The following is a 13828-nucleotide window of genomic DNA, read 5'->3' on the forward strand; positions in this document are numbered from 1 at the left end:
TTTTCTATAACTTTGACTTTTCTGGGTTTGACTTTTGTTCCACTGTTGCCTCTTCTTCATCACTCCCTCCACCTTTGAAACCATCTTCTTTGCAACATAAAACAAGCACCAAAATCTGTGTTAAATATGAAAAAGATTTGTGGGATTGTGCATGAAATGGAACAAAGAATGGACCTACTATATATAGTCATTGTGAAAGAATAAATACCCTCTCTTTGTATGTGATTTACTTTAATGCCCTTTTGGGTCCACTACTCTGTGGTCTGCTTTACCCTTTTTGTTTCTTCTAACATTTGGCACAAATATCATTCACAAAGATATTCAAACTATAGCATGCCATATGGGTGAAGGTCTTTTTGGTCATTCTCTTTTACAATTAGTTTAAAATTGAAGAAGTATTATTGTCAATTATCTAAGGTTATGTTATATGCTAAATGGAGGTGTTTAATATTCGAATCGTACTTGGAACACCTGAATTTCTAACAAATTGGGTTAATTCAGAAAGCCGAATTTTGAGTATGTTTTTTTTATATTTTTTTTGTTTTTCTCATAATTCTATTTACATGAATCAACTTAATTCGAACCAAGTTGGATTTTTCAAATTCACTTTAGAAAAATCAAATTTTGAATAACCGAAAAACCTACGGGTGAACACACTGGTGTTAAATTGTTATATCAACTTGTTTCGATGTAATCACTACCTTGTTGATTTTTATTAAAGTGGGGTCGGGATTATAATATTAAAACAGAATTATAGTTCAATTCATTGTAGAAAGATATTACAGTTAGAAAGGTGGTATTTAACATTATGTTACAAATGGTGTGACTCTGGGACTGGGTAGTTGCTTTTTTAACTGCCAGCTAATATTTGAAAGGATATCCCACCAAAATTGAATGAAGATGGCAAAAGCATATAAGAAGCTGTTAAAAAAGGAAAGACAGTGCATCATGACACTTGCTACTTCTTCTATTTCAAATTTCCCACTCATTATGATAATTTCAAACTATATCTAAAAGACAAAGTAAAAATAAATAATCTTAGAGAAACAAAATCTTAATAACGAGAGAGATATACTTATAAAATTGATCATACTTGATATATTTTATAAACATGAGATCGTGTTTCCAGCAAGTTCACGAGATGACAGGACTATATCTTTACTCTGCTAACTAATGAGATAAGATAGCATGTGCTAGACATGTAGTGTTCAATAGGTTATGTTAAGAAAACAGTGAAGCAAAATACTAAATATATGAGACCTCTAGTAAAGGGAATCAAGTATTTACTGCTAACTCCATTAAATGTTCATTGTAAAAATGATTGTCTCCTTGTTAAGAGGATGAGGAGGAATACTTAATATACTTTTCTTGTGAGATGTGTTAGTGTTAGCCGTTAGAGAACCCTTAGAAAAAATATCTTAATTTCCGTTCTTTTATTTTTCGATCCAAATTATACTCATAAAAAATCTGTTTTTTTAGCTAACAAGCAACTAAATATTTACACACGGTGTGGTATGAACCCTTAACCTTCTATTCACACCCTTACCATCTTATCACCTACAAGAATTGGCTTGTAAAAATATGGTTAAACAAGAAGATGAAAATAGATAGGACTATAAAAGGGCATTATCACATGTCATCCATCTCCATGCTAGAGGGCAAATGCTATTTTTAGAGGGATATGATCTCATATACTACTACCATGGTCCTATATGACTTGTATAGAGCTATACGAACCGTGCAAGCTACGCATGACTAACAAGTATACAGAGGAGACAACTTTTTACAACCTATATGACCCATATAGCTCTATACGAACCGTATAGGTCTTCAACAACTCATATAAACCTCTACATGATATAAATGCCTATCTAATTTATTTCAAATAATAATTTTGTCGGTAGCAAACGCATCTTTGTGATGTACAAAGCAACACTTAAACAAGCTTAACAAATAATATGCTTCATCGGTTTTTATACTCTAACCAATTTCCATAATTATCAAACCAAGTGGCATGAAAACGTCTTGCTGCACCACTAATCAATTTGTTTTGCAAATCACGGTTTCTTAGTTGACATGACAAATTGACAAGTATGCTTGGATGTCGCTCTTAATATTTATATAAATTATTTTTTTAGTAGGTTTCGAGTGACTCCAAACGGTATGCTTGGATATAGCCCTGCTCATGACGTACACGCACATCGATTTTAATATAAGTATTAATCTTTTAGAAAATTATATGATGCTTTATTTGATTAATAATTTAAAAACTTATAAAATCTTTTTTAAAATTATGAAATTTTTTGTGAAGAGAGTGTATCTTACAAATATCACAGAGGATGGATGCAACTCAAAGGCTCTTTAGGCCCAACTCATTACATTCAGGCCCAAAGGCTCACCGTTATATTGCCCATCCACGCCTTCCCTTTTTTAGTTGACTTTTATGGAATTTTTTTGTCGGGTTTTGTAAAGTCTTTGGACTTCTCGGACCCATGTTTATGTTTGTTTGGCCAGTAAACGAACCGAACATTCAGTGAACTGTTTGTGAACCGTTTGGTAAGAAGTTCGTTTATGCTTGTTTATTTAATAAACAAACAAACATGAACAAAAAAATTGCGTTCGTTTAATTAAACGAATGAATATGAACACATGTTCCGTTCGTTCATTTATGTTCTCAATCTCTAGGCTATACCGATTTTATTTGTGTCGTTTGTGTTTGTGAACCGTTCGTAAACACATCCATTTCCCTTATGAACGAACACGAACATAAAATCCCGTTCGGTAAGTGTTCGTGAATCATTCATGAACACATTATTTTCTTAACAAACGAACATGAACAGTACCTTGTTCGTGTTTTTTGTGTTTGTTCAGTTGATTTACAGCCCTTTATTGTTTCTTATTCTCTCACAAATTAACCCTAGCGTATGTCTTATGTTTACCAATGTCATGCAATCAAAATCCTTGCACTAGAATATAATATAATGAAATAACTTAGTTGCAGTTTGTGGATATATGTCTCTTCACTGTAAATGAACCACATAAAATTTTTGTCATGTTTATCGTTCATTTATTTTCTGTGCCGCGTGACAACGTACATGCTTCTTGTATATTTCTGTTTTCGCTGCGCCACTGATTCCTCGCTTTTTTTTTCTCTACAAATTCATCATCCAGGACAATATTGGACTTGTCTTCAATAGATAATTGATCTATAAACATGCATAAAAACCTAACCTAAACCTTTGTACATGCTTTCAATTAGATTTGTCTTAAAACTAGATTGCTTTCTTAGGTTATTTCGTATTTCATGTAACACAGTCACACAAGACAAATATATGGTCGAAATACTATTTTCAGACATTATTCAATAGACATTCAGACAATGCTTACCATGTAGAGTGAAAGTACAAATTGTAAACAAAAATAAATTATCAATAAAATGTTTACATGCATGATTAAATAAATAAAATGTTATATGAGGGGCCATTTTATATCAAGTTATAAATTTAACAGGTTTATCATATTTTTAGAATTATAATCAACCTAATAGTAGGTAACAAATGATAGATTTTAATATATATAGTTTTTATTTTACTATTAATATGAATTTTAAAGAAGTTCTAGAAAATATGATGACTTTTTGCACATGGTTTGGTTAGAAGAACCTGTGGGCTTGACTTCAAATATTGACCATCAAGAAGCCTAATCAAAACGTTATAGTTATTATTCATATTAAAGTTGTGTGTACAGTTCTTTAATGAGTGAATTAATTCAAGTAGATTTTAACTTAGAACTGGAGTTCTTAGTATCCAATCAAAGTTGGAAACTCGTATCATAGCACACACTCAACTTGATATAACTTGTGACTAGTGATAGCGAGTTGACTCACTTTATTAAATTTTATTGATTTCATTTGTAATGACGGATCCAGGAAATCTCACAGGTTCGGAGGGGGTCATTGTCAAAATTTCATAAGAGCCGTCAGGATTTTAACTTTTATATACCTCTAAAATGTTCTTTTTTTTTTCTTTTTCATAAGATACGACCGACCTCAACACCATAAATGTAGGCCCTTTCCTATTCATTTGTTTCTCTTTACATATCTCACATATCAAGTTAACAATAATCTCAAATCATGTAAGTGAGTTGAATCGTTACCTCTATATTCATATTGGCATCCTTGAACAAATTTTTCATGGTTCGTTGGGTCCCACAAGAAAAAAGAAGGGAGATGAGAGGACACTACTAATATTAAATTGCGTGATTGATTTGAGAGCTTTTTTCTTTTATTTTTATGACGGCTTTCTTGTTTGTTTGGCCAACACACCTTAATTTTGGAGAGTTCCGTTGTCCTGCTCCGACTAGACTATGTTGTTTTAACCAGGTCTACATTGTCTTTAGAGTTAGGCTTAGTTATTTCTCCAGAATATCATACCGCTGGTTGCCACTAGACAGTCGTTATGTCACCATAAGAGCATAACTCTTTAGTGTAACACACGGTGAAACGAGAACACAGGTGAGCTCCAGATTCGAATCGCCAACCTCGCAAAATCTAACTCAATGCCTTTATTACTATAATATAATCCATCAAAAATGACATAAAAGGGGATCAACGAGTGTGCATCAATGCATCATAAAAAATATCTGGCGGCTCTTATGGTCAAACAAATGAAATCATTGATTAGCTCATACCGTCTGTCCTATGTAGTAGTATCATCTGGTGGCATCTTTACCATACCTCGTATTCGGACGTTTCTCACCTATAAAACCCAATGCAAACTTCTCCACTTAGCCATTGTGTTCTCTTTGTTGACATCCATTGCACACTTTTTTAATTATCTTCCACAAGCATCATGGGTACGCTAATGCTCATCAAATCATTTCAGATATGATCTAACATGCGTCATTTTACCAACATAATTGTTTTTTTGTGTGTATTGTTTAGGCAAGATCAAGATCGGAATAAACGGTACTAGATGTTATACGGTTTATTTTCCATTGTTATTTTGAAATGATTTGGTGTGGTTTCATTTGAGTTAAAATGTAGGGTTCGGAAGAATCGGTCGATTGGTGGCTCGTGTGGTTTTGCAAAGAGATGATGTTGAACTTGTTGCTATTAACGATCCCTTTATCTCCGTGGAGTACATGGTTTGTAACTTTGATCAGTATCTTTATTTGTTAGAATCTTAGTCATAACAAATCAAAAAAAATATAGAATTTTGTTTTGCTTAGCGTCTGTTTTTATTCACGTTTCGACATAATTATTTAAAAAAACGGATCTGTATCAAATATAAAGTTCGATAGTTGCCATGACAATTTATATTTGGTATAGTTTATTTTTTATAAAATTTATATCGAAACGTAAATACACTATAGTGGTTTTTTAATTATAAGACATTATATTTTAATAATTTTAAAAGAAAACAAAAGTATAAATTAATAAATGTCACGATATATACTCGACACTTATATTCAAATGCAACCTTGGTACCTCAACTTCAAAACTTACTGAGTTTGAAAGTAACTTTGACAAAAACTATTTGTGCAGACATATATGTTTAAGTATGACAGTGTTCATGGTGCCTGGAAGCACCATGAGCTCAAAGCTAAGAACGAGAAAACCTTTCTTTTCGGTGAGAAACCCGTGACGGTTTTTGGTTTCAGGTGCACCCACCCTTCAGTTGTCCTTTACTTTTAGTACAGGTTACATGGGAGGTATTAATTTGTTGAATAATATTGTTTTGAAGGAACCCAGAAGATATCCCATGGGGTGAAACTGGAGCCGAGTACGTTGTTGAATCCACTGGAGTTTTTACTAAGGTGCTGTTTGTTTTTGCAGACATAAACTGTCTGCAAGCTGATTTCATCTGTTTTCATGTCTGCAACTGAAGATGTGGTCTGAAGATCTGCAAGCTGAAAATATAAGACTGTTTGTTTTTATAAGCTGATACTGTCTGCATAACTGTCAAACTTATCTCACAAGATAGAAGTCATTTATTCAAGTTACATAGAAAATATAATAATAAAATTGTGGCGGCGGACGGTGGGTAGTGGCGATGGATGGTGGTGGTGGACAGTGGGTGGTGGTAATGGACGGTTTTGGTGGGTGGTGGACGGTGGTAGTTGACGGTGATGGCGTCCGACAGTGGGTGGTGGTGGTGATGAACGGTTGTGGTGGGTGGTGGACGGTGGTGATTGGTGGTGGCTGTGATGGATGGTGGTGGTGGTGGTGGTGGCGGACGATGGGTAGTGGTGGTGGATGCTGGTAGTGGCGGCGGACGGTGGGTAGTGGCGGTGGATGGTGGTGGACGGTGGCAGTGGGGGATGGTGGTGGTGGCGTACGGTGGGTGGTGGTGGCGGACGGTGGTGGGAGGAGTGGATGTGAGGGTGGCTTCAAAGGGATAAGAGTATGATTTTTTTGCGAAGATGTTTTAAGCAAGATTTCTTTGCTTTTCTTTTAAGATGAAAGAAGATAACTTAAGATATGTTTTAAGAAAAAAAACAAACAGTCTTCAAGGGTAATGTCTGCGCGCGTGCAGACATTAGCTCCCTTGAAGATGTTTGAAGAAAAAACAAACACCCCCTAACAATGACAAAGCCGCTGCTCATCTGAAGGTATCGATCGAATGTCATTTCATCTCAATCGTTTTCTTATACACGATTAATTTATATTACCCCTAATTCGTATAGGGTGGTGCTAAGAAGGTGGTCATCTCGGGCCCTAGTAAGGATGCACCCATGTTTGTTATGGGTGTGAATGAGAATAAATACACTTCAGACCTTCACGTCGTTTCAAACGCCAGTTGTACCACCAATTGCCTTGCCCCTCTCGCCAAGGTAGATTAATTGACCTTGTTTCACAAGGGCAAGGTCACGATTGCCAATGACGACCGCTTGAGAAATCATCATTGTCAATGGAGTCTCTTAGAGATCTCCCATTAGCGTTTCATATTGAAACAATAATGGTGATCTCTTCAAGAGGTCGCATTGGCAACGTCGACCTCCCTCTTGTGAAACATGGTCAAGATTTTACTTCTTTCGATACATGCAATATATTGCTACCCTAAATAAAAATAAATTAATAATGACTAATAAACAAACTTAAAGATAAATGATAATAATAATAACTATAATAGATAATGAACCCGACTAATAGTGTGAACCATGTATGTGCAGGTTATAAATGACAGGTTCGGTATTGTTGAGGGTCTTATGACCACTTTACACTCCATCACTGGTATGCTTTTAACCTACAAGGATCCGTTCATTTCGCACCAATACGTGTAGTTATTTTCTGATAGTTTAATTATTGTTGATGATTTATGGCTCAGCTACACAGAAGACTGTTGACGGACCATCAATCAAGGATTGGAGATTTGGAAGGGCTGCTTCATTCAATATCATTCCTACTACAACCGGTGCTGCTAAGGTACGTACTCAAGTTTCAAACTATGTTAATTTCTGGCAAATTTGAAGTTTGATGATGACCAGGATCGATAAACACAAAAACGAAAAATTAGATCATAAGCTCGATCTTTGTAATATTTCTTATTAGCTCGAAAAATACAATGCTCAAAACTTTTCTTCATGATATAATCCACAAGCTCGGGTATATATATACTAATTTAGATTGAAAACCCAGCTAGACTTGAATACAAATACCATAATCATATTCAAATAGTAATTGGTAAAAACAAATATAAATAATAATTATTAAATAAATTTCTTGTTGTCCAAGTCATTGGCTCGACTTGTTCATCAAGTAATTTATTCCATATAAACCAAGTCACGTGCTCAACTTGATAAACAAGACACCAGCTCATCATCATAGGCTCGCTGCGTCGGCCCAACAGAAGTTACGTCCAACAAATGTTATATCTTTATGAAATAGGCTGTTGGAAAAGTGCTCCCAGAATTGAACGGGAAGCTGACCGGAATGGCGTTTCGGGTCCCAACCATCGATTCCTCGGTGGTTGATATGACAGTGAGGTTGGAAAAGGCCGCTACTTATGATGAAATCAAAGCTGCTATCAAGTAAGAATATACACATGCTATATATTATGGAAAAAACGTTAAGATTTTGTATTATCTATGATTGTGATGGTTTCGTCTGAGTTCCGGCCAGGGAGGAATCGGAAGGGAAATTGAAGGGGATCTTGGGTTACATTGATGAGGACCTGGTTTCCACAGACTTTATTGGAGACAGCAGGTAAATGATCAATCATCTCCAGGACGTTATACGCACACCACTGACATACTATCCATACACCTCTGACAAATAATGTGGGTCGTAGAACTTTTTTACCAAATCATAAGTTGTATCACCCTAAATGGTTCGTATGACGTGCATGGCAAAAATGTTCGTGCATGCATGCATGAGGTGATATACGAGCTTATACAACTTTACTAGAAAATAGTTGATGCAAGAGTGGTTTGTTGTGTCAGAATTCATACGAATCGTATGATGTAAACGTTTGCTTTATATAGTTCGTATAATGCGACAATTCAGTTTATGGTTTGCAAAAGTCGTACAGGTCTGATGCAACCCAAGCAGTATGTCTTGAAATGCATTTCATGTGCACTTTTGGGATGGTGTTGATGTTATCTCCATAATAATCTATAGGCTTGGATTTTTCATTTTAAACTAGGGATTTAATGGTAGTAAATACTTTAGTTATATAGAAAAACTACCTAACAAGACACGTGAAAACGTACATTTGCACTAAGTTACGAAAAAGTGGTGGTACCTTTGTACATAAGTGACCAAGTTTTGCACAAAATATCCAACACGTCTAATACTCAGATGTTTTTTTTAAAGAAAATATTTTTATAGGTTAAAATAATAAATTTCAAAAAATATAAGGAGTATTTTGGTAATACATGTAGTGTGCCTGGTTTTCTTGTATTATTTATTTTAGTTCGAGATTCTTTTTAACAATTTGGTCCACAGGTCTAGCATATTCGATGCCAAAGCCGGAATTGCGTTGAATAAGAATTTCGTGAAGCTTGTTGCATGGTATGATAACGAGTGGGGTTACAGTTGCCGTGTTGTCGATTTGATTGCTCACATGGCATCTGTGAAGTAAACTTTGTGGGGGTGTCTTCTTATCCAGCTTCCATCAAGAGCTAGTTAGATTTTGAGTTGGCTATGTAATAAAGTGTGAATAAGGTGTTTGATCCTATATGTGTTTAGGGTTATTCATGTGGTAATAAACGGGTTGCTGGTGTTTGGTTTAAACTCTAAAGGTATGTATATATATCACACTTCACATATAGGGTTTTCGTAGGTTTTCACAACTCAAATGGGTTTTCATTTTAACCTTACCCTATATATATATATATATATATATATATATATATATATATATATATATATGCTTGTAAGTAATGAAATCTCCGTTTGTTGTTGTATAATGTATATTATTGATTAACGGATTATAAGATGCAGTTAGTTATAAAAGAAAACCTAATCAGAATACAATTTGGATAATTATAAAGGAACGCAATCTTATGTTTATCCTAATGCCGTGACCATGTTAGGTTTTCTAAAATGAGCTTTTGGGAGGTGAGTTTCTCTTAAAATTAATGGCGGTCCGGGGTCACCTTTGCAGTCCACGATAACCGAACGTGAGCGGCCCTTTGCCAATGAATGTATCGGGTGGCTGCTCTTTATTGATAGTTATTAAAAAAAGGACCGGAAAATAAAATGCATACTTCATAATTTTACAAAAAGATCCAATTACAAGTTGCACTACAACTCTTTTTTAAATGGCAATTCAAATCCTACTAAAAACAAAGTTATAGTTCTTCGACGTCAATATATTTATGTGTATGATCCGTTGCACATTTTTTAAGAAGCATAACAACATTTGGGACAAGAAACACACATATATCGTAAACAAAAAAATAATAATAATAAAGACACGTTGATTCTTAGACATAATTTGTCTTCACTCTTTATATATTTTGGGAGCTTAGAGCATTTCCAACAACTACCCTAAACTTGTGTGAGATGGTTTTGTAAATTATATGATGAGGTTATGAGTGGAAATTATATTTTATGGAGAGAAAAATACAGTGATTTTTTTATAAATTTAGGGGATATTAATTGCCCTAATATTTATTGAATTGGTTGTGAGTAGATGAGATAGAAAAATGTAATGATAAAAACATAAAAAAGTATTATTTAATTGAACAGAAAAGAAAAATGTAATGTTTTTTAGTGTAACTATAAAAATAAGGACCCGCTAGGAATGTTCTTAGTTTATCCAAATCATCAAATTTTGTGAGTAAGGTTTTTAAAATTTAGAGAGTGGCCTAGTGTGTCGTGAGTAGATGAAAGAAAAAATGTAATGATTTTTTTGTATATTTGGAAAACTACTGTTCACTCTTTTTAATTTTTTAATATTTGTTGAAGTAGTTGTGACTTGTGAGTGAAATAGAAAAAAATAATAATGATAAATGTATAAAAATATATTATTTAATTAAAAAAACGAGATAAAATATAGTGTTTTTTAGTATAATTTTGAATGTAAAAATAATGAAAGAATTTTCTTTAGTATAATTTTAGATTTAGACAGGTGAAGGAGATAGAATCCTTTTACTACTTTACCCATCCTGCGGCTGTTTCAGTATACGAAATCCAATCCAATGTACAGAGACAACCACACATTATCGGTCAATAAATGAAATCATGGATTATCTCATAGTGTCCCCATGCTCTTCTGATATTGACTCTTAACCCACCGGTTTTCCCGGTAACCGGTTCCCACTCTATTAAACCCACCACAAACCACTCCACTTCCCCATTCCTCTTCGTCAACATCCATTCCATTTCCACCATCTTTCTACAACCGTCATGGGTACGCTAATTCCACTAAACTGTTTCATATTGTCTCTTTTACTTTGGGATGAGTTTTGATTGTGCCTTTTGTGTTGTGTAGGCAAGATCAAGATCGGAATCAACGGTACTTGATGTTATAACTTATAATACGGTTTATTTTCCATTAGAGTGATTTGGTGTGGTTTAATTTGAGTTAAACGTGTAGGGTTTGGCAGGATCGGTCGATTGGTGGCTCGAGTAGCTTTGCAGAGAGATGACGTTGAGCTTGTTGCTGTTAATGATCCCTTCATCTCCGTCGAGTACATGGTCAAACTTTAACTTACGGTTACTTATAATTTGCTTGATCAGACTTTGGGTATGTAAAATTATGGTGTTATTGGGTTTGTGTTTAATTTAGATAACAATATTTTGTGCAGACGTATATGTTTAAGTATGATAGTGTTCATGGTGCCTGGAAGCACCATGAGCTTAAGGTTAAGGACGACAAAACCCTTCTTTTCGGCGAGAAACCCGTGACGGTTTTCGGTTCCAGGTGCTTATAATATTTATTTGTTCGTTAAATTACAATAGTTTTGTTAGCTAATTAATAGATTATTGAATAATTTTGTTTTGAAATCATTTAAGGAACCCGGAAGAGATTCCGTGGGCAGAAACCGGAGCCGAGTATGTTGTCGAATCCACCGGTGTTTTTACCGACAAGGATAAAGCCGCTGCTCATTTGAAGGTATCCGATATCATTTTTAATCGAGCAATTTGATCTCGTGTTTATTATGAAATGTAACAATATTTTGTAACTTTTGTTTAGGGTGGTGCTAAGAAGGTGATCATTTCGGCCCCGAGTAAGGATGCGCCAGATGTTTGTTGTGGGTGTGAACGAGAAGGAATACAAATCGGACCTTGACATCGTTTCAAACGCTAGCTGTACCACCAACTGCCTCGCCCCGCTCGCCAAGGTTTGTGTTCGTTAACATAATTTAGTCAAAAGTTTTTTACTTAAAAATTTGTTTGAAGGCCATTTGTAGTTAAGTTAAACCGTGTACGTGCAGGTTATAAATGACAGGTTTGGTATTGTTGAGGGTCTTATGACACTGTCCACTCCATCACTGGTATGCTTTCAATATCTTAGTTGGTTTATTTGTTTCAAAGCCATTTAAATTTAATTTTAAAGCCACCTAGCTCGCTTAATCGCACATAGTTGGCTTATATTTAAGTTTTGCACATTAATAATTTGAAAAAAAAAGAATAAAGAAAAAAAGTCAAATGAGCGTTTCGGGTCAACCTCACTTCTTTTGAGTTGCACCCCATACAATACCGATTTTGACCCGCTACCCAACCTGCGGACCCTCTGGTTCGGCACCAGTACAGCAGTGTACTTGTGCATTAGTCGAGTTGGATTGGTTTGGGCTCAAACGTAACCAATGTTTTTTAAAACCATTTGTTTCGTTTTGTTGGTTACGGTTTTTTCAGTTTTACCATTCCTGCTAGAGATTTTTGGGCTGATAGGAAAAATCGGCCCAAAATAATGAATCCGAGTCTAGATCTTATTGTTAACAAATAGTTAATTGATTATTAAAATTTATAAATTTGGGCTATAATACGTGGGCTACACTATATATTAAATTCTTCTAAATTGCTTAACATTTAAAATTAAAAATGAAATTCATACATTTGATAAGGTTCAGTTTCTTAGGTTTTAGTTACATGCAAACCCGAAATGCCGAAACCGAACAAAAAATTCGGTTTTATGAAAACATAAAACCAAACCCTCGGTTTTGTTTGGATTCGGCTATTTAAGTTGCAGATCCGCTTTACCGTTTTATGCACATCCCTACTTGTGTATGCTATAGTTGTTTTTTCGATTTTTGGCAATTTATTGTTGTTGATTTATGGTTCAGCTACACAAAAGACGGTTGATGGACCATCAGCCAAGGACTGGAGAGGTGGACGGGCTGCTTCATTCAACATCATTCCTAGCAGCACTGGTGCTGCTAAGGTACTCAGGATTTCAAGTTTAAAAGTTACAACAAATTATAATGTTTTGTGCAATATGTAACAGGCTGTAGGAAAAGTGCTCCCACAATTGAACGGGAAGTTAACTGGAATGTCATTCCGTGTCCCTACTGTTGACGTCTCGGTTGTTGATCTGACCGTGAGGCTGGAAAAGGCCGCCACCTATGATGAAATCAAAGCTGCAATCAAGTAATAAGATTATCCTATATCTTATGCAAAAATTTATTTAATGTTGATTTTTTTAACGAGTCGGGCTGGTTTGCAGGGAGGAATCTGAAGGAAAATTGAAGGGCATCTTGGGTTACACTGATGAGGATCTGGTCTCCACAGACTTTGTGGGAGACAGCAGGTAAAGGAATAATTGGCTACTTGTTAATTGGTCCATGTATAATAAGCGTACGCATAAAGAATGAAATTAAAGTAGTGGAGTTATGATGTTATGTTACAGGTCTAGCATATTCGATGCAAAGGCTGGGATCGCATTGAATAAGAATTTTGCGAAGCTTGTTGTGTGGTACGATAACGAGTGGGGTTACAGTTCTCGTGTCGTTGATTTGATCGTTCACATGGCATCTGTGAAGTAAATTTTGTGAAGAGATGTTGATGTGTTGTTATCCAGCCAGGTTGTGTTGTGTGGGATCCATTACAAAGTAGATTTTGAGTAATAAAGTGTTGGGTAAGATGAATAAGGTGTTTTGGTCCTACCTGTCTTTTCATTGATGGGTAGGAATCAATCATAAATCAACCAAGATGCAAACCTACAACATTTCATAAAATAAAGTTTGTCAACACAAAGGTTGGTGAGCAATTCATAAGTTTAATCATATTAGTATATAATAAAGATAGCCACAAAACGTGCATACGAAACGATAAATAAAAGTGGTAATTTGGATAAATAGATATCGATAAACACATTAGCGACACATAGCTATAAGGGGATGCCAAATAGTCTAGGATTTTATAGTTATCGTTAATTGC

The 13828-nt window shown here is 35.0% G+C and overlaps 2 protein-coding genes and 1 pseudogene across 3 annotated transcripts; all 3 read left to right on the forward strand.

The window, feature by feature from the left end:
• Positions 1-4935: 4935 nt before the first annotated feature.
• Positions 4936-5886, forward strand: LOC143600252 (glyceraldehyde-3-phosphate dehydrogenase, cytosolic-like; the record flags this gene model as incomplete). The annotated part of the gene is made up of 4 exons (XM_077077996.1): positions 4936-4966; positions 5045-5145; positions 5546-5661; positions 5745-5886. Coding segments are annotated over 4 exons (390 nt in total), but the record flags the coding sequence as incomplete, so codon positions are not given.
• A 700-nt stretch (positions 5887-6586) lies between these two features.
• On the forward strand, positions 6587-9112 carry LOC143600262 (glyceraldehyde-3-phosphate dehydrogenase, cytosolic-like). The gene is made up of 7 exons (XM_077078002.1): positions 6587-6612; positions 6688-6834; positions 7174-7234; positions 7329-7426; positions 7889-8031; positions 8123-8206; positions 8948-9112. The coding sequence occupies exons 2-7, from the start codon at positions 6736-6738 to the stop codon at positions 9081-9083; spliced, it is 621 nt and encodes a 206-aa protein (XP_076934117.1). The 5' UTR covers positions 6587-6612; positions 6688-6735; the 3' UTR covers positions 9084-9112.
• Positions 9113-10814: 1702 nt separating this feature from the next.
• Positions 10815-13584, forward strand: LOC143600261 (glyceraldehyde-3-phosphate dehydrogenase, cytosolic-like; annotated as a pseudogene). Its single transcript, XR_013147443.1, has 11 exons — positions 10815-10859; positions 10941-10964; positions 11046-11146; positions 11257-11372; positions 11465-11564; positions 11646-11793; positions 11887-11946; positions 12736-12833; positions 12897-13039; positions 13116-13199; positions 13299-13584. The product of XR_013147443.1 is annotated as a glyceraldehyde-3-phosphate dehydrogenase, cytosolic-like (transcript).
• The last annotated feature ends 244 nt before the right edge of the window (positions 13585-13828 follow it).

Source organism: Bidens hawaiensis, unplaced genomic scaffold (assembly GCF_021521415.1).
Source record: "Bidens hawaiensis isolate Kalapana, Puna unplaced genomic scaffold, B.hawaiensis_p1.1 tig00053861_1, whole genome shotgun sequence".
Lineage (NCBI taxonomy): Eukaryota > Viridiplantae > Streptophyta > Magnoliopsida > Asterales > Asteraceae > Bidens > Bidens hawaiensis.